Source organism: Tachysurus fulvidraco, chromosome 1, assembly GCF_022655615.1.
Source record: "Tachysurus fulvidraco isolate hzauxx_2018 chromosome 1, HZAU_PFXX_2.0, whole genome shotgun sequence".
Taxonomy (NCBI): Eukaryota; Metazoa; Chordata; class Actinopteri; order Siluriformes; family Bagridae; genus Tachysurus; species Tachysurus fulvidraco.
Window position 1 is genome coordinate 35,516,694 of NC_062518.1, and position 23,861 is coordinate 35,540,554.

The window sequence follows — 23,861 nt, forward strand, 5'->3', positions numbered from 1 at the left end:
GAAGAAGAGTAAAATAAACATGGCTGAATAATGAACACATACCGAAACCTCTGGCTTTAAAAATAAATTCATAAACTTCTTCGATGATCACTGATGCAATGGGCATGCTTGCTGCTAATGTTAAAGCAGGAGTATATTTAATTTATTGTAAACCCTTACTTTTTAGTATTATTCAGTATATCATTATTTGAATTTGAAAGTTTTTCTGTGCATTACTAGCTAATGAATTAGGGATCTAGTTGTTGTCTTTTTCTAAAACAGTTTCATTAAACAAACTTCAGAGAGCATGGAATTTAGTTGATGTTTAAAATAGCCGAGTGGTTTTGTCCCTGGCTGATGTGCTGCTGCTTTGGATTAATTTGTGTTTTTTTTTCTAAGATCATGACTACATATACTTGATTACTGTTAATGTTTTTCATTTAAAGATGTGTACAGTTTTAAAAGTTTCAAATGAATCAAATTTTTCTAAATAAAATTGATCAAAAAAAATCTTTTGTTAAATTTCATTCTTAAAAAAAAAAAGCTTGACTCATTTGAGAGGTTGTCGTCTGCAACAACATATCTGTATAATGATCACTTCTGGTACATCTCTGGCTAAAAGGAGGCACATGAGAAAAAGTTTATTTTTGTTCTGTTTCTCTGGAAATATGTATACATCTTTAGGTTCTCTTAAAAAAGACATGCATACATATCACAATGTTCACATAAAGAATTGGAAATTTCGATTTTTTTTTTCATTTCCTTATCATGATCGAAATTACAAAACACTTGTGGGGCATTACCAGTTTATCTATATGACTAATGCATGGTTTGGATTTCCCAGAATGTGGAACTAAAACAGAAACCATTCAAAAACTGAGAGGTATCAGATATCTCTCAAAACATACAACACAAATATGCTGTATTGCTTTAATTAAAAAAAAAAAAAAGGATAGAAACCATGATCAGAATAATTTGATGAGACAACCAAGAGTTACTGTTACACAGTCCTGTTACACAATCCAGTGAACGCTGATGATCACAGCACAAAGCTAGAACTACAGCAGTGCAGCTAAATAACTAAACTGAAACAAGCTGCACATTATGGCCTAGTGACCTAATGGGGCTTAGGCTCAAAGATCAAGGATGATCTTATCCGTACTGATTTATTTGTGTGTGTCACTGCCAGGTGATGACAAAGCAGAAAACTAAACACACTTATGAAATATTAAGGTTGTGAAATACAAAAACCAGCCAAATGTCTGTATATTAAATATAGTGAGAGAAACAGGTACAGTCTTCCACCTGTAGGTTATGGAATTTTAATGTCGGCACTGCGCCGTTTTAGCTTCTCAGGGTTGTTGGAAGCCATTTGGGAGAAATCCCTAAAGATATCATGATAGGTCTCATCACCTGGAGAGAGAGAGAGAGAAACAGAAAGGGTTGAATTAATGCTCATATTCATTTCTGCAATTTCATATATCAAATTTGTGCTAAACATTTTTCTAACATCAAGTTAAATGGCTGTTAAATACTCTACTCCAGTTCTACCGACACACCGATCTTCACGGATTTAATTTCGTCAACTTTCGAACAAAGTCAAAGCTTTGATTGATTAGATTGATGAGATTACTCAAGAATAATGGTTTCAAAATTTGATGGCAGCATGTCCCCAGGACTGAAGTTAATTCTGTCTTTAGAACAATACACTAGTGTCCACTGCATCCAGTTCACTGTGCCTTGCATATACCAGAGACTTGATACTCTCCACCTTCTTGTATAACTTTCCCTTCTTTATAAAGTATTCTGTTACCGATGTAGTAAATATGTCAACGGCATGAAAAGGAACATGATTGTAAAAACATACACACAAACGCAGACACGGATTGACACACACACACACACACACACTTAACGGCACCTTTAATACAAGAGATATTGTATTAAATGTTAGTGTTAAAGTAAATCCAGGCATCACTGCAACCTAAGCACCTTTCATTTCCTTTTCCTGCTCTCCTAAAATTGTAGAAAACTGGAAAGGCGAAAGACTAATAGCAGCATGCGACATTTAGTTAGTGGGGGGAAAGTTCTGCTTAGGAACAATACGAAAATGTAAAATCCTGGGTCGACAGTTGATCAAATTTGTCATTGCATTGACAGGTTTCTTAAAGCATGATTATGACTATGCCAGTATCAGGTATTAGCCAACAAAAAGAGGTCTCATCAGTTAAATTATAACATCAGTGTATTATTAGTTCAGATTCCAGAGATGAGCAGGAAAGGAGGAAAAGGAAGTAAAGGCACAACAGCTTGCAGGACTGATTACCTGTGACAGCAGCGCAGACGACACACTGCAAGCAGTGGAAACTTGGACGTCCATCTCAGGACAAACATAAACACGCACAGAGACAGCGAGACACACGTTTACACAGAGAGACACCGACATACAGACAAGCTGGCATTATGAAGCTTCTCAGCAAAAAAAAACAAGATATTTACCACAGTGAGTGCTTAACAAGCACCTGCTCAGAGGACAGCCCTCAGCATTTTTTATTACTTTCCACCAAAAGTGCATTAGAAGCATGAAACCACAAAGCTTATGGCTATGTGACATTATCCCTTTCCTGACAGTGTTCCGTTGTTTCGAACATCATGTAAACATTTATATAAGATTTAATGAAATATACATAATGTACATAAGTACAAACACTGGCTATGTACAATTATACAGGTTGCTAAATTATACATATACACTTTACATTATATTACAAAACAAATGGTTCGCTGTAGCTTTCTATGCTGGTGGAAGGACAATAATCTGCAATAGAATAATACTTTCCGGCACTCTCTTATGTCCTTTGTTATAAAGTTTCGGTTTGCCCATACAGTATTAAAAGATACGGCAACATTTTACATTTTTACGTTGGTGAATTACTAATACCCCAAAAAAGAAATGAAGGTTTCAAGCATATATTAAAATGACTGCATCCTTGAACAAATTTCAGTAACCTCTAACGTCCCCTGCTGGCTGTAAAGGGAATGGCAATAAAGCCACTTTTAGGATGTTTCACTCAGCCCACCCTCACTGCACTATTCTGCTGAAATGAGGTGAGGCTTTTTTGTGACACCAGGAAGAGCTTAGAAGCTCACATTTGGGTGTGGGGCCCAAGAACTTAAAAGACAAAAGAACATAACAGTGGTGTCTAATCGTCTCCAGCAAGGACTGGTGTAGGTGCCGGTTTTTATTCCAACCAAGCAGGACGTCTACTGAAAGCCAAGATCAGCTAATTAAACAGGTGGAATCAGGTGTGGCTCCTGCCTGATCGGAATAGGAAACCTGTACCCACACTGGACCTTTGTGTTCTACAGCCTTGATACAGAATCAACCAGGTAGATTAAGTCAGATTTCTAAACTTCCTGATGACACCTTATTAGAAAAGTGTACTGTAACATAATTTATCACAGAGTTAACTCACAACATTGTCATATCACACAACCCTTGGCACATTTCTGCTGAAAAACCACAGAACTTCATTCATTCACCAAGACACATTTTTGTGATGACAAACTGTGCCATCTATTCATTCTGCCCTCCCAGACCCCACCCACTAAGATGGTTTTTAAAGGCCTGAAAGCCTTTCTTGGTTTGACCAATTAGATCCCCAGACCCGCCTCGCCCAGCACCACCCAGACCCTCAGAGTGACCTGATTGGGCGAAGCCATCCATCTCCCGCATCTCCTTGTTCATCTTGGCTATTCGGAGGCTGTGAGGAAAAGGAAAGAGAAATTCAGGCATCGTTTATGTCTGTTAACTCTCCGAACTCAAGACCGTAATGTCATATCTTGATTGTATTTATGTTTAAAGATTCGCATGGTCATTATTAAGCGAGAGCTCTCATTTGCAAAAGTGTAAGACAGGAAATTCAACAGAAGCAGTGGGTGTTTGAAAGCCACAAGACCTCTTGACAAGTTGAATATTTAAACTTAGCTGAAACGTTTTTTGTCTTATAAACCTCCCACCCTTTGACTTACAGTGTAACAATATCAGCATTGGCACTCTCTACAGCTATGCTGATCGGGTCTTTTTGGCTGATGTCCTTTTTGTTGTAGTCGGCTCCTCTTTTTAGAAACAAACACACCAGCCTGGCATAATCACACACACACACACACACATCAAATACTAGGAACTGCATTTTGGCTCTTAAACTAAAATCTATTAAAGTAAGATAACCCATATGTTTTATAGTGTGTGTATGTGAGTGTGTACCCTGTATGTCCCAGTATAGTAGCATGGTGTAAGGGTCCTCTTCCATTCGAGTCAGCCTGGTTTACATTAGCGCCATTCTGCAGCAAAAACTCACACGCTGCCAAAGAATTCTGCAGAGAAAAGGACACATCAGTGTCCCCTATACCTTCTAAGCTAACGTATACAGTACATATAAATGTGTGTATGTTAGATAGTAACAGACAGTCGACACCACACCATGCACTTTCACACTGGTCAAATGTCAGTGATACTTCCTGCTACAACACAGTCGCACAGCCCACGCGGTGTTCTTTCTGCTCTGCTTATAATGCAGATACCACAAACTGCACAAATACATACGTGCACATTTTTATGAACACTCGCTCCCACGTTCATGCACATTCACTCACCACAGTCGCGGCCTGGATGAGAGGCGTTTTGCTTTCCTCGGGCATGTTAACCCAGTTAACATCAGCGCCGTGAGCCAAAGCATCAGCCATAACGGGGAAATGCTGAAGTGCTGCTGAACGGTAGAGCAGAGCACCAGGGTGAAGACCACTCAAGTCCTCCACTTCTTCCTCATCTGTAGACACACACACACACACACACACACACACTAAAAGTGAGTTAAATACTTCTGCATGAAAGTTTTTTGAACATCATTATTTATTTAAATATTGTTACATGTGTGTGAACAAATCAGTATACTGTATATAATGAAATGATCCATTTCTTGAAACGCTACTAGATTTTAAACAGTGATGCATAAAGCAAACATCCCGGGAATCCATATTTCTAGATTGAAAACTACTAAAAATGCTTCCTCCTGAAATACTCCAGCATGCTCCAAATCAAATGATTTGATATCTCCGCTGATGATGCAACCCCAAACCACAATACTGTCTTGTACACTGGGTACATGATGGGTTATATTTATTGAATGTTGTCTCCAGTGCAAATGGCTGAGAGACTAAATCTACCTTGTTTAATACTAACACCACATGAGCCCATCATCTGTGCTATATGCATCTGAGCTGTACGGTATGAAGTAATTTAAATTAGTTGCAAATTTTGCTGCTTGTGTGTTTAGATCCATAGCAAAACATATGAAAACACAAATAATATTAAGGCTTCTTAATCACTTGATTCAGGTAAAATCTACAAGAAAATTTGTAAAAATAAATAAATGAATAAATAAAATAAAAATTAAACATTTCCTCCTGTTGCATTTGGTTGAACTCAATGTGATTCCATCATTATTTTTCTTAAAAAATGGGATAATGCATTTTATCTCAGTCACACGAGTATGAGATCTGAACAGTGAATATGTGAGCAGTGTTTCTCATAGTATACATATTTTTCAGGAACTCACTATTCCTGTATATTTGCAAGCTTGCAAATAGTGAATAGTTTGCATGAAGCTGCATAAGCTCTTATAAGAGCCCAAAATAGAGATTTACATGTTTAAACTAGAAGATTCCTATAACCTTGACTTCATTTACATTCAATTTCAATTCAGGTTATTTGTACAGCACTTTTCACAATTCCCATCATCTCAAATCAGCTTTACAGAAATATGGAGACAGAATAAATGGTTTAAAGTATAAAATTATGTTTCTATTTATATCTAACAATTTTCCCTAATGAGCAAGCCAGAGGTGATGGTGGCAAGGAAAAACTCCCTGACTGGTAGAGAAAAACCAGACTCAGAAGGGAACCTCATCCTCATTTGAGGGACAGTAAATAATATAAATTATTTCGTTGTATTCCATTAGAACACATATGAGATGTATTTGTACATCCTATGTTTGTGTCTAATAAACGTTAAGTGTTCAGTAGAAATATTTAAATTCTTTATAAATCTATTTATTACAAAAAAGTCATCACACTGGGCATGACTTCAGCTTTTGGACTGTAGTGGGCTGTAGTGGTCATGACAAACATGAAACATACAAAAGCAAATGATTCACTTTACGTATAGAGCAATAAAAACAACACAGTTCGTGTGTGTGTGTGTGTGTGTGTGGTGAGAGTGAGTGTGAAAGACCTTTATGAGAGCCGGTACTGTTCATGATTTCAGTTGGACTCAGACCTGCAGAAGATATCAGATGAAATTTAGTTTAAGCTTGACTATTTGTCTCAAGGCAAAACAAGCAGATTTACAGATGACAAATTTTCCCTTCCAGCCCTCAGGAGGATTATATTTTAATTTAACCAGTTTTTGTTTGTGTTGTACACAAGCTGGGATGCAGACAACAAACAGTCAACTGTAGTCTCTTTATCTCTCTTCATTATTTTACATAAAACACAGTGTATTTATCTAGTGTATGTATGTGTGTGTCTAACCTGTGTTCCTTGCCAGGGTGGCTCTGCTGGGTTTGGGTTTGAGAGGAGGACGTTGGATTAGTTTCTCTTGCGTTGCTGCTCGATGACGGCGTGCGCTGGAGCGGCGCAGTGGTGTCCCACGGCCTGTTTCAGGAAGCTTGTGGATGAATTTTTTCTCCACATATTTTGAACGTATCCACGACTCTTTATCCTGCCTGAGGAAATGATAGAAAAGAGCGCCGTTATATTCTGTAACACAACACACAATCAGACCTTTATCGGCAAAACCAACATTCATTCTCGAGGTCTTGACAATTTATGCTTATTTGTGTGGCTCACAACACAATTATAACACAAACTCATGGTCACATTCATGCAACTGATTTATTCTTATGCACGTCAGAAACAGCCTGCATCACTGTTACCTGTCATTCCTCTCTGAAGTGCATGCAGGGAAGAAAAGCATAAAGGCATTCAGGGTTTGATTTTTGTGGTTATTTTTTTTAGCAGCCTAATGTACATCCTGTAATGTGTGTGAGGAGACAGCAGAGGGCAGTGAAACAATTCATACAAAACAAGAGTTACGTCTTATCCAGGTATTAAATTTGTCTTAATTAAACTGGCCGATGTTTTTATCCACAGTGACTAATTACTGAGTGGAGCAGATAAAGGTTCAGGTCCTCACTCAGTGACAGCTTGGTAATGCTGGGATTAGTGAGGACCTCACCTGGACACTTAACACCACCCAACTGGTTAAGAAGCGACAACGGCGGTTGTACTTCCTGAGGACGAGGAAGTTTGGCATGTCGTCCAACTGACTAGCTGCATTATCCTGTGGTGTGGCACCACTACTGGTACGATCTGCATGAAGACCGATGAGAAGATTATCAGAACGCCACTGCCATCTCTGCAGGCTGTTTACCATCGCAGTGGTCACAGGAGAGCTACATCCCACCCTCAGGACTAGCAGTGTGAAACACAGGACTTCCAGATTAAGCAACTCCTCCTTTCCCTCAGCTCACCTTAGACTCTTAAATAAGCAACCGGCGCAGCAGTCACAGACAAGTCTCGTCTATTTTATAAATATAAATTCAATTCTATGAATTGTTTCATCTGTCTGCACATTTGTTAATAGTTACTGTTACTATTTATTCTCATTGCATTGTGCAAATGTTACTGCTGCTATTGTAATCATTGCTTATTTGTAATCATACTGTTGAAGATACTACTATTATCGTCATGCGGTTGCACTCAATTTGCATGTTACTGTACTACTATGCACATAAGTCAATATTCTATCTTTGCACACATAGATGTACGCATCGCATCCATTTCTAGTAGTCTTTATCTCTATTCCTGCAGCTTAGTTTTATTTATTATGTCTGTGTGTATGTATGTATGTGTTGCACGTGTCTTGGCATTCACTGTGGATAGCAAAGAAAGAATTTCATTGTACAGGGAAAACTGTTTTCCTCACTGGGCACATGACAATAAACACTTTGAACTTTGAGTTACAACATTCTCTTTAGTAGCCCAAAGCTTTAACCACAGAGCCACAAGTATAGCTTGACCTGTGACCCAGTCCACAATTTGTTGTCAGTTCAAATGCCAAGTCACCCATACGATAACCATAACCTGAATTGGGTTACAAAATGAGACATACAGCTTCTCACCTGATAACCTAAGCAATATATCAGCACGATTCCTCACACGTGTCTTCTGATATATAAATTATCTGCTTTTCTAACACACTTTAAGGCGTAGGAGCAATCAGCAACATTCCCATGAGTTTTGTTTGAACTACCTAATGTCTCTTCAAATCAATGCTTACATAAAATCGTTAAAAAAAGAGTTACCTCTAGAGTACATATGAACTGATGTCCCACCACACTCTAAAGAACCTCTAAAAGAAGGCCTGTGATTTTCACAGATACCATAATGAAATGGGAATATACCTTTTATTTTGCAAATGTTTGTGTGTGGCTGGTGAAGTGCAGTGTAAAACAGGATGTGCTTCATACCTGGGACTGGAAGGGTGTGGTTTCTTTATTGTGATCTCATCAATGCGTGCCTCGTAGATCCGGTTAATGGCAGTGTTTCCTAATTCACACATTAGCTACGCAGGGAAAGAAAGAGAAATGAGACAAGGATGAGAGTGAGTGTGGGAAAGTGTGTGAAGGTGGAAATAATCATGCTCACACCTCATGAACTGACATGAAACTGTGAAAGACACAGTGGTGTGTGTGTGTGTATGTGCGCGTGTGTGTGTTTTACTTTTATGAGTTCCGGTTCCCATGAGTCCAGAGTTAGAGAGCGTACTTTAGAGAAATGGACACCCAGACTCCTACAGAGCAAGAAAAGATAGGTGATGGGATTTGTATCAGTATAAATACATAAAGATTGTATTGCATTTTTGTGTTTCTACTGTAGTTAAGCAAAACCATGGATAGCCAAAGTATTTGATTTAAAACTTGTTTCTGGGTTGTGCAGGTGTTTAGCTGCATAAAGAATATAGACAGGAAGTGTAGTGAAGTAAATATAGCTAGCTGTTTTGAAACGCAAACAAAAACAGACATGCTATTCAATATCTGACTAGAAATCTCAATTCTACTGCAAGATGCAGAGCTTTCTGAGCTGACAGACAAGTACAGACATCTCCTTCTCCTGGATAACTGTGCTCCAAGTATCATCTTTAGCCCATTTACAGCATCTCGGGCATCAGAGAGGCAATGATTTTGTCCTCTAAATAAGTTATTGACAGCTAAAAGCATAATCAAATGAATTATTCTTTAAAAAAAAAAAAATGTATCTTTAAAATAGTCTTGAACCTGTAGGATGGCTTATATGAAAAATACTACACCAGAGTTTCATTTCACTTTAATTGAAACGTGTGTTCTGTTTGTCATATTTATTTCTATTCCTTCAGCTATTTTTACATTTATGAAAACTGCAAAAATCTGTCCTTCTATTTTTTTTTGTGGTGCTTATCCTACACAGGGTTGCTGGGAACCTGGAGTCTATCCCAGGGGATGTGGGGCTTCAAGGCAGGGGACACCCTTGAAGGTGTTACAGAAAATTATGCCAAAAGAGGTTTTTAGGCTGTGGGAGGAAACTGGAGTATGCAGAGGAAACCCATGAAGCATAGAGGAGAACAAGCAAACTGGGGGAGTCAAACCCCTGACCAATAAGGCACTGTTTGCCTATATATTTTCTGCACATAAAAGAGTAGTATCTTGCCCTTTAGATATGTATGATCTGTGTGTGTGTGTGTGTGTGTGTGTGTGTGTGTGTGTGTGTGTGTGTGTGTGTGTGTTACCTGTGTATTCCAGAGCATGTGATACAGAGTGTTATGCCCAGGTTAATGGAGGCCCAGTCTGGTCCTGGTTCTCCACAGTCACAGCACTGGTTGTTCCCAGGTATAGCCTGCACCTCCTCTAGGGCTTTACAGTCCTTCTGCTCTCCAAATCCCAAATTTACACTGCTTGCTGACACGGAGCTGCAGCGTTCCCTCTGTCACAAACACAAATATACAAATGTACAAAGTCCCTCATGACACAGAAACCAGAACAGGTCTGACTACACATAACGATGAATCTTGTTACTAAAGATTGTTTGGCAAAAATTATGAATCAGCTTCAGCTGCATGGAAATAAGCTTATTTTCACTAATCTCTTATTTACAGGATATTTTCAAAGCATTCAACAAGCTATTCAGCTCAGGGGAAAATACATTTCAGTGAAGCCGAGTTAGAGGTTATCCCCCCCCAAGGATACTGCAAATAGTTTTGAAGTGCCTTTGATTTTGTATATAAAGCTGTTAAGTGCCAAACTCAGCAAACAACTGCACCTAAGGAACATTAGGTTAAGTCTATTTACAAGTTTTTATTTATTTGTAAACAGGACAAATTTAACCACATTTATATTTAATGAACCCTTTATTCATACACTCAGAGGTGAGCTAAATTCTATCTAAGAGAGATTGTAAACAAATAAACTGATCATGAGAGCATGAGCCCACTACTAAGAAATAAAATGTGGTTGATTTATTCAAGACATTACTTTTGTACACAACTGAGCCTATTTTTGTAATAATTAAAACATGTTGACCAAAAAAAATCTATATTTTAGTAAAGGATTCTTAATTGTTAGTATTACTTATACAATAATCTGAGAATTATTTAGAATATTGAGTTTCATTACTAAAGTACAAATCAGAAGTGAAAATAATGCTCATTGTTCACACTCTGACCAGAAGTAAGCCAGCTCATACATATAAGCCAGGGGTGAAAAAGAGGAATAAGGAAGCTACTATGTGCACAAGATCACAATGTGATCTGCTTTGACCATGCATATTAATAAGTGGGACAAATATGAGCTGTAGTGTGTTATAAATATCAAGAACAGTAGAACAGTATAATGTCTTAAAATATTACTATAATCTACAGAATGTTTTTTACTGAATATATAAATGTTAAAATTCAGCATAACACCTTTATCATCATCAGGAGTGTGTGTAGTTTCTTCTCTTCTCTATAATTTAAGTTGCAGAAAACAACAGAGAGAGAGAGAGAGAGAGAGAGAGAAAACGAGAGAGAGAGAGAGAGAGAGAGAGAAAACGAGAGAGAGAGAGAGAGAGAGAGAGAGAGAGAGAGAAAGCGAGAGAGAGAGAGAGAGAGAGAGAGAGAGAGAGAGAAGTTTGGAAATTTAATGAACCAGTAGAGTACTATTTCATGTTCTATTTTCATTTTCTTCAACAGCAATACTACATTTTATTTTATACTCCTCGCTGCTGGTACTTCATTTACAAGTTAAAGATTAATAAATTGTCTGTCACCATAAATCACCATGCCAAATTGTATGCAAATACTAACTGAAATGATTATTCTGTAAAGAAGCCATAATAACTGTCCCTAAGTTTAAGGATGCTTGTTAGTTTAACAAATGCTAATCCTCTATTAGTTTAATCAAGGTTGACTGTAACCAAGGTCACATATTGGGGAAATAGTGCAACAGAAAAGTGTTCACCCTATTGTCCAGAAATCACAAGCTGGAACCTGGATGATGCTACAGCTAGCCATGTCTGAAAACTGAGGGAGGGAAACTTTTCTGTGCTCTCTGGTTTAGTGATTAGAGTTTTCTCCCTGCCAATCAACGTGACCAATTGCTAGTGGAATATGGCAGACAGAACTTTCATTTGAGTGTCACATTTCCCCAGTTAAAGTTGGAAAAAGTGCCAGAAATTGCCAGTTGGAAAGTGTGTGTGTGTCTTACAGGGCTACATGTGTCCTCTCTCCTCTCCTGAAATGCTGAAGCAATGCTGTTCTGCACAGCGCTCATCCAGCCTTGCTGCTGTCGCTCTGAATCGGCCTGCAATAGACAGCTCCTACTCACAAGCACACACGAGACATAAAATGTTGGCTCATTAAATACACACAAACACTTAAGGGTGGCAACATTTAGTTACAGGCACTGTACACATGTACAGATACACATTTTACAAACGCAGCAACACTTGATCATCTCATCATAATCCGACACCTCCGAAAAAAAACTCAAGGAACACACACTTACTTGGTGGGTGAGACGACTTCAAAGCAGAACCGTCTCTCCTGTTCAGCACACGGTTTCACTGTGCACAGGCGCAAGTCTTCCACCACAACAGTGGGCTGCTCCTAAAAATAGAAACAGAAAGAACAACATTTGTGGGTTTAGAAGACAAGTCAAATAGATATTTGCTGTTCTTCCATACTTACATACAGACACAGGGTGTAGGAAGAATTTAAAAAGGGATTTTCTATATAATTAGCTTTAGTGTGGTATGTTTTGTGAAAACATGTGCTACGTACTTTGAATTTCTTTTGATAGACCAGTTGGTTTTTTTGAATGGAAAACCAGCGCCTACAAAAATCAGGAAGTGAGAAAGCAAGCAGTCATGAAATGTGTTCCAGTACGACCATATTTGGGAATATAAGAAGAATTTGGTGCCAGTTTAGACGTCAATATTGAGAATCACAGAACATTCATTACATCAAGTTACAGATTAGAAGTAATTAACAACAAAACGAGTTTACATATGATGATAATAACAGCGTCTATGAGGCATGTAGGTGATAGCAAGCAAATGCAGGGGAATAGTGAGAAGCTTGAACTTATGCTGCACCTGCTCCAGGTTTTAAAGGCATTGCTGGCTCTCTTGTACAGGTATCCCTCCATGGCAATTCCACTGGACGCATCTGGACTGAAATCCAAGACTGATTCATCATAGGATTCATCCTGATAAAAAAATATATGAGACACAAATATTTGTTACCATAATATTTGCTACACATTACTTGAATAAAGGATACAGTTTGTTTGGTGCGTTTGTGTGACTACCTTTTTCTTAATGTCACCATGTCTCTGCTCCATGTCCCTCTTATCTCTTGCAGAGTTTAGAACTAGTTGTGTGTACTGAGAGAGAGAGAGAGAGAGAGAGAGAGAGAGAGAGAGAGAGAGAGAGAGAGAGAGAGAGAGAGAGAGAGATGCATGAAAGAGAGAGAATAAAGTGTTATTGATTTAAAATCTGTTTTGCTTAAGGTACATCAATGGTGCTACATTACAACAAATTATATTCAACTGCAATTTGGCATTTAATACTTCCACAAACAGGAAGGGGAGTGTTGACATTTGACTTCCTGTCCGGGTTAACAGGTTTGTGAAGAATATATTTTCATGAACTCTCTATTAGCAGTAGGACCTTCTTTTAAAATTCTACAATTCCATAAAATCCAGCTCTCTGATGAAACTCAGTGATAACTGAAATGATCTTTATTCCTTATAATTCTTCCTTATTCCCAGTGAGCAAGAGAGATCATTTCTATCAAAACATGCAAAGTAGTCTCTCACTTGCTGTGTCTCAATTTGCCTAATTGTACTATGCACTAAAAGTATGTACTTTTCTTTGTGGAGGAAACAAACATACATTTGAGTGTGTAGCAAAAGAGTGTGCAGGTACTGAGACACACTAACATCATGTAATGGAAGAACACGTTGCCTAGTTACACACACAGTCACCGTAAAAACAAACTCCTCTTCACGGCATTTTATCTTATCTTCGATTACTACTCCTTATGATATATCAGCTAATTTCACCTTTGCCAAAGGAGTTGTGGAAAATGTGTAATGTTAGCTGAAAATGTGTGCATGGATGCTGACACGGAACGTCTCTCTGAAAAAAATAGACTGTCCGGGTGACAGACAAGGGTAATGTTTTATAAAATTCACCACTTCCATTACAAATTACAGCCTTGTTCTCTACCTTTTTATAGACTGTTAAGATTCTTTTTAAAGTCATCTATTTCTAAAAGTTGATGCACCATAATATAATCCTCACAGTCAGACTGTCACCATTTCCTGTGAAGGCAGGAAGTTTTGTAGCACTTTTTTGTGGCTTTTATAGGCCAGTACAAGGTGACTGTGCTTCCTGTCTCAAACGACTCACTTGTTAGATAACCGAGTCTTTAGAAAACACTTCACTATAGAAGAATGTTGTGGAGTTGCAAGGGATCGAATGCTTTTGATTTAGAGATTCAGAGGAATAGCTAATATGGACTTAACACATGGCCTGCTTAATGTTTCATTTCAAAATATTCTAGATATTTATTTTAATTTAAAAAAAAATAGACTTAAACTTAAGCAACATCCATGAATGGGAGACACATGAATAACTAACAATTTTCACCGTACAGTTTTATATGGGGGATACCCAAGTGGAATGAAGTTTGAAGTTTTCTGCTGTGCTGTGGCTTTAAGCCTTCGGTCATAACTGTTTCTATCCATCTTTATGCCAAATCAGATAAAGATTATTATTAGATTGATATATAATCTGTATATAGGTTGAGCATTTTTTGGCGATCCCTGATCTCACCTCATTGCTGAGTTGCTTACGATACTCCTCCAGTTCTGTGAGGGACTGATGACCCTGCTGGAAAAACACAGCCTGTGTTTCCATCAGTGAGAGCATCTGTTTCATAAACACACACACACACACACACACACACTTGTAATTAGGTTATTTTTCTAGGTGGATTCGGTTCCTTCTATAATTAGGAAACATAAAATCAATAATTTCTAGATATAGAAACATACCGCCATCAGTATATCAGTCTTCTTCTTGGACTCAATAACATTAATCTAATTTGGGGAGAGAGAGGAAGAGAGAGGGAGAGAGATAATACAGAAGGAAAGAGGGAGAGGAAAAAATAATAGTGATACAGAGTCGATATACCAAAAAATCTTTTTACACAAAGCTGTGATTTTAGCATTTATCTATCATGTGCGAGTGTGATTTCACCTCAGTGCTTTGACAGACATGCATTTTATCTAATATGTTCTTACATAACTGCACATACAGTTGGAAGTCTGCATATTTTTAGTATTTGGAGATCCATACATGTTAATGTGTGATTATTCGCTTAGCTACTAAGAGAGGGGAAATGCGGCATCATCAAGGATCATTTTCATTTGCACTTCAACATGGTTTTGTGTTTGTCAAAGAAAATACTACACACAGCAAAATCTTTACTGAATGTCTGTCAATATTGCAGATTCCTACAATTTAAAGATGGTGAAAGTGCTATCCATCAGAGTTTACAAGCCTACAACCACTCTGTGACAACAGGACTAAAAATAACAAACTGCATAGTTCCATGTTATTCTGTATTTACTAAATGAGTAAATGAAAACACAACGTTCCATGCAGGTAATAAAAAGCGATGTTGAGCGGTTAAAACATGCAGCATGGAGAGCTGGGTCTGGTATAAAAATGTTAATCTGCCAACATGAGGTACCTCATTTTTGTCAACTGTTATGTAAGTTGTGAAGGATGTTATTGTAATAGTATCATTGAGCTGTATCTATATATTTACATTATGCACAAACGACAGGTGAAGACCTACCTCTTCAAGAAATACATGAACTAGCACTTTTCCCCTATTTTTTATTAAGTAAAAACAAACAAAAAAACACCCTGAACAGAGTTCTAGGTTGACGATATCCTACTGTAAGTCTGTAACCTATTGAACCAGTGTTAATGTATTAATTGAAAGAGACTTAAAAGCATTTTTTTATGCCGCTCTGGATAATGAGGTCTGAAAATGCTGTAAATGTAAATGTACTGAAGTGCAATTAGGTTACAGTTCACAAAACAGGGGATGAATCAGATCTGAAACTGAGGTTTAAACAAAACAAAAAAAAAAAAAAAAGAGCTCTGAGTGTTGAAGATGCTCCTGTGCTGCTTAGGAAATCTAAAACATGGAGTTTTGAGTAAGTAAATAAAAAGCAACCTTAAACACTGAAGTATAACAAAGAAATGATATTGCTTTTTAAATCATCAAAAGGCAACACAATTTTCTTTCATGGATTGTAAATATCTGAATAAGTGTGTACCTGCAGTACATAGTCGAGAGTCCCTGATCTGAAGGCTTTACGGGCATGAATTAAGGCCTGACTGGCCTCCTCAACCTCATGTTGCTTTCCCCTTGGGGCTTGAGCATTCTTCCCCAGTGCCGTCTCCAGAGACTCGCTGCTGCGTTCAAACTCCTTACGTGTATCTTTAAAGCGTTTCACATCACTGAAACAGACAGAAGTTTTCATGTACCCGTGTAATGTAGAGTTCAAGAGATAACCATGTTATTTCCTGACAATAACCTGTCACTGAGCATGACTGGATCAAATGAGAGCAGGAGATTAAAATGAAATCATATGAAAAGACTCATGCCTAGATATATGGGCATAATGTTCAGTTTTCCATCATACACCATGTGGCTTCATTATACAGGGCATGGTACAACAAACTTTATGAATACAGTTAAATTGAGACTGTTGCATATGGTCATTCTGACATTTTTTATTTGATTGAATCAAAATGATTGAGCATTTGAGCAAGCTCAGCAGAGCAGTAATCGTCATCATCTCTCAGTGGGGGTTCTGCAAAATCAGCATGACTCTGGAATACCCTTCAGTAGGCAATATCTGTACATCACACGTACTAAATTTGAACAAAGATTTTCAGACCACTCTACAGTCTACAGTTCTGTATTAATGGTATTAAACTTCCAAACGGTTACTCACTCTTTCACAAAACTCTGCAGCTTCAGTTTCACTGATTTGTGTGTATTATCAATGAGCTCCTGGCAGGACAGAGAGGATGAGACAGAGAAACAGAAAAGAGTGAATACTGTGACACACTGGGACACATCCTGAGAAAGAGTGAACATATTTGTTCGTTACCATAAGCAACGGTGAAAAGGATTAATGTGTGTGTGTGTGTGTGTCTGGTTTTACCTCCTGAGACAGAAGTATGGTGGACAGCGTCTTGGAGAACTTTTCCAGGCAGTTCTGCAGGGTTTACCACAAGCAGACAACAAGCCCATTAAAGAGACCTAAACATTCTTTACAACATTACAAAATACTCCATAAATAATCACAAAAAGGACAGAGAGCATCCCGTTTTCATAGTTATTTCCTCTGTGATACGTTTGTTGCAAGCTATGTGCAAAACCATACTGACCACACATTTGGTCATAGTCACATTGCTTAAGTTCCTTTTCTTGCTAATAACGGTGAGTGATCATATCCTTATATGCTATAGTGAGCTAAACTATGTGGTTAAATTCAAACCAGGATTTCTATGATGTCCGGGTTGCTTTGGAATGTGTAAGGCCAAACACTAATTGGTTGCTTATGTTGTGCAAAAAAAAAAAAAAAAAATGCAGCAGTTCAGACTGATGTGATAGAGGGTAGTGAACTCTAGCTAAAAAACAAGTGCTCATTTTTCTGCTATGGTGTTTTTTCTCTGCAGCAGCACTCTTACCCGCTTTCCAGAGTAAGCCTGGACATACTGTATCACTTACCCCCATGGTTGAGTCTTCAGCGAGATGATATCCAAGTTCCCTGAGTCCATGTACAAAGCTCTTACTGCTCTGACAATATGCTCGGCCTGCTTCCAGCATGGCGTTACACTGCTTCACCAACTGTACACACCCAAAAACAAACCCTGTTATGTTTTCTGTTAACTCTAACTGTGGTATTTAGAAAAAATCCCCTAATGGTTACTTCTCTTTTTTTTTTTTTTTTTACTGTTCTGCAATATGAAATTAAAGCATATTGAAATCATTTTTTATATTATTATTTATTTTACTATTTTATAACTGTGGTATTTAGAAAAAATCCCCTAATGGTTACTTCTCTTTTTTTTTACTGCTCTTCAACATGAAATTAAAGCATATTGAAATCATTTTTTTATATTATTATTTATTTTACTATTTTATTCTCTATAAAAATAAAATTCATTAAAGTATTTAGACGTCATCAGCTATTATTTGAAAATAATTTTATTTTACTGTTTGCATCGCTTTGCTTGTCTGTGTTCTCTACATAAATTTTTAATTCTAATAACCATTATTACATGTGTATCGGGTACGGCTTCTTGGAGAATTATTTTCAATGTCTGAACAAAAATAATCAAAATATTTGACCACATCAAGTCTAAAAACTCTTCAATGACTCGCCTACAGGTGATTATAACTGTCTGTGTTCCTCCTGCTGAAAAGCAACCCTAGAGAATGAGGTAATCACCATATGATTCGTTTGAACTCAGGAATGGTTACCTATGTGTTGGGCTGTTATTTCTGCCAAACATTATGATTTTAGACCAAATGTCTCAACTTTACTCTCATCAGACCACAAAACCATTTTCTAAAAGCTCTTAGATTTTCTATTGCACCTTTCCCCAGCTCTTTAACCCCATTACTGTTGTATCTGGACCCTTGGACACTTCAACAATCGCCCTACCCAAGAACTAACTTTGGCCTGCACTTGGTTGTGATGGATTTTACTTCTTCCATCCTTTTTCCTTGCTAACAACTTTATCTTGAATTTTCAAAGACAATGCCTTAGTCTTCATGACAGTAGGATTAGTCTGATCTGCCATTTTAGCTGTGAGACCTTTATTGTGCAAGCATACACAAGATCACCCTGTTCTGAATACTACCCTGAAATACTAGTCCTAATTTCATTAATCACTCATCTGATGAGCATCACATGACATCCCATTCTAATAGGCTTACATTTGATAATTCAACTAAGCAAAAAAGTGAAACAATCATTGAGGTTGGTTGAATACTATCTGGAGGCATTATATGTAAATTAATATAAAAGGAAATCTCATTAAACTCGCCTGCTAATTCCATGTGCTGTTCCACGTTATTAGTTGATCAAACATAAAACTGTTCTGCTTAATTATTAATGTAATTATAGTATCCATCTCAGCAGTCATCGACCATATCCATTAGGCTGTGATGTCTCAGGAGGGGTTGTGGTTTAAGGAGACAGATGACTTTACAGTTGCATTAAACTTGACTAAAACTGTAATTTAACCACCCCTTCTGAGGTTTAGAGCTCTATGTCATCTGTGTAAATAATCACCATTCCTATATAATCTTGATAATAAAATGCTTAAAAACAATTCGTTTTAAACAGGGCCATTACAACATAAGTTCATATAGACACATACACAATATTAAACAAACACATACTTTTAGATTCCAAAAATTGAAGTTCACAAAGTCTGTGTATCCTTCCTGAGAACTTTCACTATAATCTTGATGAGGAATTGAATGAGTGTTGGTTAAAAGCCAATGAATTAGTAATTCCTCTTTCAGTTCATGTAAACACTGTTTGAATACTATCTCTCTTCACTAAACTCAGCCAATGGGAACTGTAGGAAAGGAACGAGAGGAAGAATGATAGTTCTCTTAAAAAGAGCTATTAGACAATAGGAACACTATAATTCATTAAACGATATAAGGAATAGTAATGAAATGGAATAGGAATGATGCCAATCATTTCTATTTCATAGAGTCACTCGGACTTGCTCTGTGTCTCCACCTGACCTTTTCGAGACGTGTCTCCAGTTCATTCACATCCCCCTCCACGACCTCAATGGCTGCCCTGATGACAGAAAACCACAGTAAGCATATAATGCTACAGTTCTTTATTCTCTCCCTCTCCCATGCACACCCAACACACGCACGCACAAATTGTTTAGGCAATTCAGCACCTTTCCAGAACACTTCCAAACACAATGGTAAATCATGGATGACTGCTATGTGTATGTTTCCATGTACAATTATCATTATTTGTGTGTGTGTGTGTGTGTAAGAGAAAGTCAGTATCTCCTGTCATCTAGCTTGCACCTGAGTTTTTGAGCTATCAAGCAGTGTTCAGACCCTGTGGCTTCCGTTAGCACTTTCACTTAGACGCACAAGCCAAGAGCAGCACAAGGGAGAAGAAACAGCACGTAATTTTCTTTGCAATGTACAAACCCAGAGATTTTAGACAAAAAAACAGAAAAGAAAGTGAGACAAGATAATATCAAGCTAAAATAAATAACATATATTTGTGATGATAGGCCTGATTGCACAACACCAAAATCATATTTACTATGCCGTGTTTAACTGTGTTTCATACACCAGTGAGCTCAAGAGGGACTTGATGTTTCCGCAGAGATCCACCCCTGAAAACACACTTCCTGTCTCATGTTTATCATGTTGGTATCGCTTCACTTCCTGTCTCTCCCATCCCCCACACTGGCATCACCTAGCAACGGGAAGCAGCACTTTATAGTGAAGTGGGCTTGGATTTGGTTTATGTCTGAGGCTTTTCTTAATCAATATCCCAGTCATTTAATTTTTTTTAAAAAAAAAAGGCTATGACAGTGGTGTGTTTGCTGTAAATTTCTAGTTGATTCTTTGGCACAGAACAAAAAAATGCAAGACACTCATATCTGAAGAGATAACAATACAGTACAATGCAAAGAGAGATATGGAAAGAAACAGAGAGAGAGAGAGAAATGGAAAGAAACACACACAAAGAGAGAGAGAGAGAGAGAGAGAGAGAGAGAGAGAGAGAGAGAGAGAGAGAGAGAGAGAGAGAGAGAGAGAGAGAGAGAGAGAGAGAGAGAGAAATCTGCATTTCTGCCTGGCTGTGGCCTAGTTCTCTAACCTACTCCACACCCTTCTCATTGCTACATGCATCCCGGGGACTGTACACTCACACTTTCCACTGTGCAAGTCCTCCAGCCAAAAAGGAAAAACTGAGGTGAGGGTGGGGGGCAAGTAAGAAAAACAATTTGCTTAAACAAGGTCTTTTGTCCTGGATGTAATGCAGATAATGATCGATGCAAGCAAGACAGAATTAGATGGTGGTAGTAATGTCACCATCACTTGTGTGCAATACAGCTCAGCCCAACACACCAACAACAACCTAATGTTAGATCTTTCCAGTTATTCTCTCTTTGGCTCAGATGACCCTATAATTTGACTAAGCAGGGTTGAGAAAGTTTAGCCTTAGTTTTGCTCCTTCCACTTAAGAGAATACGCTTTCAGAAGGCAATGCTTGGCCAAATCAAAGTGCTTTGAATCCTTCTCCTAGAAATAAAAAAGGGCATTTAAATGGTTTAGTAAGGAGCAGGGACAAGATCCTCTCTTATCATCAGTGCAGACTCAATTCATGTCCTTATAATCCTCTACATCCCATTCATTCCTCAAACCAAACCCACTCTTTCCAGCGCCGGGACGTCTGGACAACTAAATGTTTTAGTTTTACTCCACTGTAATATCTATTTAAGACTAACAGCTTGCAACTTTCCACAGTCTTTGCGCTCCAAAGTTAAAATGTTTTCACGGGAAGGCCTAACAAGTTTGTCTACATGCACTAAAGATTAACCAAGAACATGAAGCACAGGAAGTTTGGTAAACTAGATTAAACATGATTTAATGCCTTACCTGAACCTGGGTGAGTCCTTTAAGCACTCTTCAAAATCCATCTTGACAGTCATTTTGTCAGTTGAAACATGTAATTTACAAAACCTGATATTATTACTCCTTGTTGTGTCATGAGCCGTACAAGCCTGAGCTGTCCCTATTTGTTTGTCGTGAAGTGTCGCTCCAGCAGTCCTACTAAACTGTATGTAAAAATGTCGCCCTCATTATGAGCTCTCCGAATTAATCACACAGGGGCATTTCGAAAACACACCACAATCCACGACGACGCTGATGTGCAAAGTTCATATTTATAAAACAATACTTTCTGAAGTTTTCCTTGCTATCCTTACATCCGAAATAAAAAAGTACATAAACATAATAAAATACCACTTAATATATATCTATATATACATGCAGTTAATATATATACACATGCATATATAATATATATAGAGAGAGAGAAATAAATAAACGTTAATTCTGGAACCTTTTCCTATCCAGAGCGCGTGATCTTTCTCTCCATTTAACGCAAAAGTTCCGACTATTTAAATAAAGATTAATTGCACTCAAACTCCTTAACGCTAATATTTTAAGAATCTCGAGTAGTTAAAACACGCAGTAAAAAAAACGTCGATAGTGATGCCTCCTGAGGGAATAATTAAAGTCTCCGGAGCAGACAGTGTTCTCTCGTTCCTATCTCTTTCTCTTGCGCCTTCGGTCGTCGGTCCGCCCACTACCACGCGCTCCTCTTCCGGGTTTGTACTTCGTACTCCCGCAGCCAGCTGACGGTGAAACGGACATCATGACATTAAACTTCAAACGCTGGAAGAAAACAAATCTCCAAAGCGTAAATAGCAAGATTTAAATCTCTTGATGATTGCTGCCTGAACCTATATGTCATATAAATTATCAACTTAATAATTATTATTATTCCTATTGTGTTATGTCAGCTGTGACAAGAAGAAAAACCCAATAGCTGAGTCTGATACTCATAACAAATATGTGGTGCTGTGCTAGTCTCTATCCCTGTATGGATGTAGGAGACTGGACTGACTACTGCATATAGCACCCAATGGGCTACAGTAATTAAAGTAATGACTAAGTTCTTAAACAATTAAGTAAAGTTCATCTTTAAAACATTACCCAGTGAAAGAGCCAGTGAGTAAGGTGTACATAATATCCCGTTAAGCAGGATCTGTATACTGCCTGAAAGCATCCCTACACAGAAGCAAAAATCCATCCATTATAATTACTTTGGCATTGAATTTTGTTGGCTTTAATCTCTTGAACTGTTGGGACAGGTTGGCTATCTCTGTGTGCAGTGTGTAGGCCTACTGGTTAAACCTGTTGTGCTCCACCTGACACCAAACACAGAATCCCTTGAGATTACAGAGGGTTGCAGTAACACAGAGAGTACACAGCTATTTGCGCATGTAAAAACGTGTACATATGTGAAATACAGAATACACAAGAACACAAACATTTCTATTTGCTTCCTCCTTTATGATTTGATGTAAATTATATTTAGGCATGTGTCTCTAAAAGAGAAGTGTATATATATAGATATACAGTATACAGTCTTTTATGATTTGATGTAAATTATATTTACATGTGTAAATATAATGTGTCTCTCTAATATATATAGCTGGCATGTGTCTCTCTAATATATATATATGTATATATATATATATATATATATATATATATATATATATATATATATATATATATATATATATATATATATATATATATATACTTCTCTTTTAGAGACACATGCCTAAATATAATTTACATCAAATCATAAAAGACTGTATACTGTATATCTATACAGTACATCTATACACCTGCACATCAGGTGGTAAAAATCTGCCAAGTGCTTCAGGTAATATTTACATCAAACATCAGAAAGAAGGGAAAAAATATTTTACTGTGGCATGAATGTTGGTGCCAGATTTGAAAGTGACGTGACATACGGCTAAGTATGGTGAACCATACTCAGAATTCGTTCTCTGCATTTGACCCATCCATAGTGCACACACACAGCAGTGAACACACACCCGGAGCAGTGGGCAGCCATTTATGCTGCGGCGCCCGGGGAGCACTTGGGGGGTTCGGTGCCTTGCTCAAGGTCACCTCAGTCGTGGCCGGCCCGAGACTCGAACCCACAACCTTAGGATTACGTGTCAGACTCTAACCATTAGGCCATGACTTTCCCTAAACATTCCCTGGAGAATGACCAAAGTGGCATGAGTTGACAGAAAGTCTCATACAAGGAACTCAAATAAGCACTTTTTACAAAGCAGAAACGCATCTCAGCCTGCACATCAAACCTGAAGGTGATACAAGAACAGAAGACCACATCGAGTCCCACGTCTATCATTCAAAAACAAGAAACTGAGGCTTCACCGAGATCACTTTATTTCTTCATTCATGAAACCTAACTGAAGCTCTTGACATATTTGATATATACATGAATGTACAGGTGCTCCTTAAAAGTATATGATG

General features: G+C 37.8%; 1 protein-coding gene across 2 annotated transcripts; it reads right to left on the reverse strand.

Moving 5' to 3' along the window:
* Positions 1 to 595: 595 nt before the first annotated feature.
* Positions 596 to 22,078, reverse strand: acap1 (ArfGAP with coiled-coil, ankyrin repeat and PH domains 1). Of its 2 annotated transcripts, XM_027165003.2 has the most exons (23): positions 21,375 to 22,078; positions 19,482 to 19,539; positions 17,442 to 17,561; positions 16,873 to 16,926; positions 16,660 to 16,718; positions 15,976 to 16,159; positions 14,677 to 14,721; positions 14,456 to 14,551; positions 12,925 to 12,999; positions 12,710 to 12,822; positions 12,396 to 12,447; positions 12,121 to 12,221; positions 11,821 to 11,932; positions 9,867 to 10,060; positions 8,825 to 8,894; positions 8,572 to 8,666; positions 6,572 to 6,765; positions 6,273 to 6,317; positions 4,636 to 4,808; positions 4,247 to 4,356; positions 4,012 to 4,122; positions 3,685 to 3,743; positions 596 to 1,392 (listed from the first exon to the last, which is right to left on the reverse strand). In XM_027165003.2, exons 1-23 carry the CDS (start codon positions 21,425 to 21,427, stop codon positions 1,292 to 1,294), a joined length of 2,274 nt encoding a protein of 757 aa, XP_027020804.1. In that variant the 5' UTR covers positions 21,428 to 22,078; the 3' UTR covers positions 596 to 1,291. The 2 variants fall into 2 exon arrangements, with proteins under 2 accessions (XP_027020804.1, XP_047673905.1); XM_047817949.1 differs by lacking the exon at positions 19,482 to 19,539.
* Positions 22,079 to 23,861: the final 1,783 nt, after the last annotated feature.

Coding starts and splice junctions, on each gene's coding strand:
- acap1 (XM_027165003.2), bottom strand. CDS start 21,427: ATGACTGTCAAGATGGATTTTGAAGAGTGCTTAAAGGACTCACCCAGG. Junction 8,667..8,824: donor GGGAACCGGAACTCATAAAA/GTAAAACACACA, acceptor TTCCCTGCGTAG/CTAATGTGTGAATTAGGAAA. Junction 6,318..6,571: donor CACCCTGGCAAGGAACACAG/GTTAGACACACA, acceptor TATCTTCTGCAG/GTCTGAGTCCAACTGAAATC.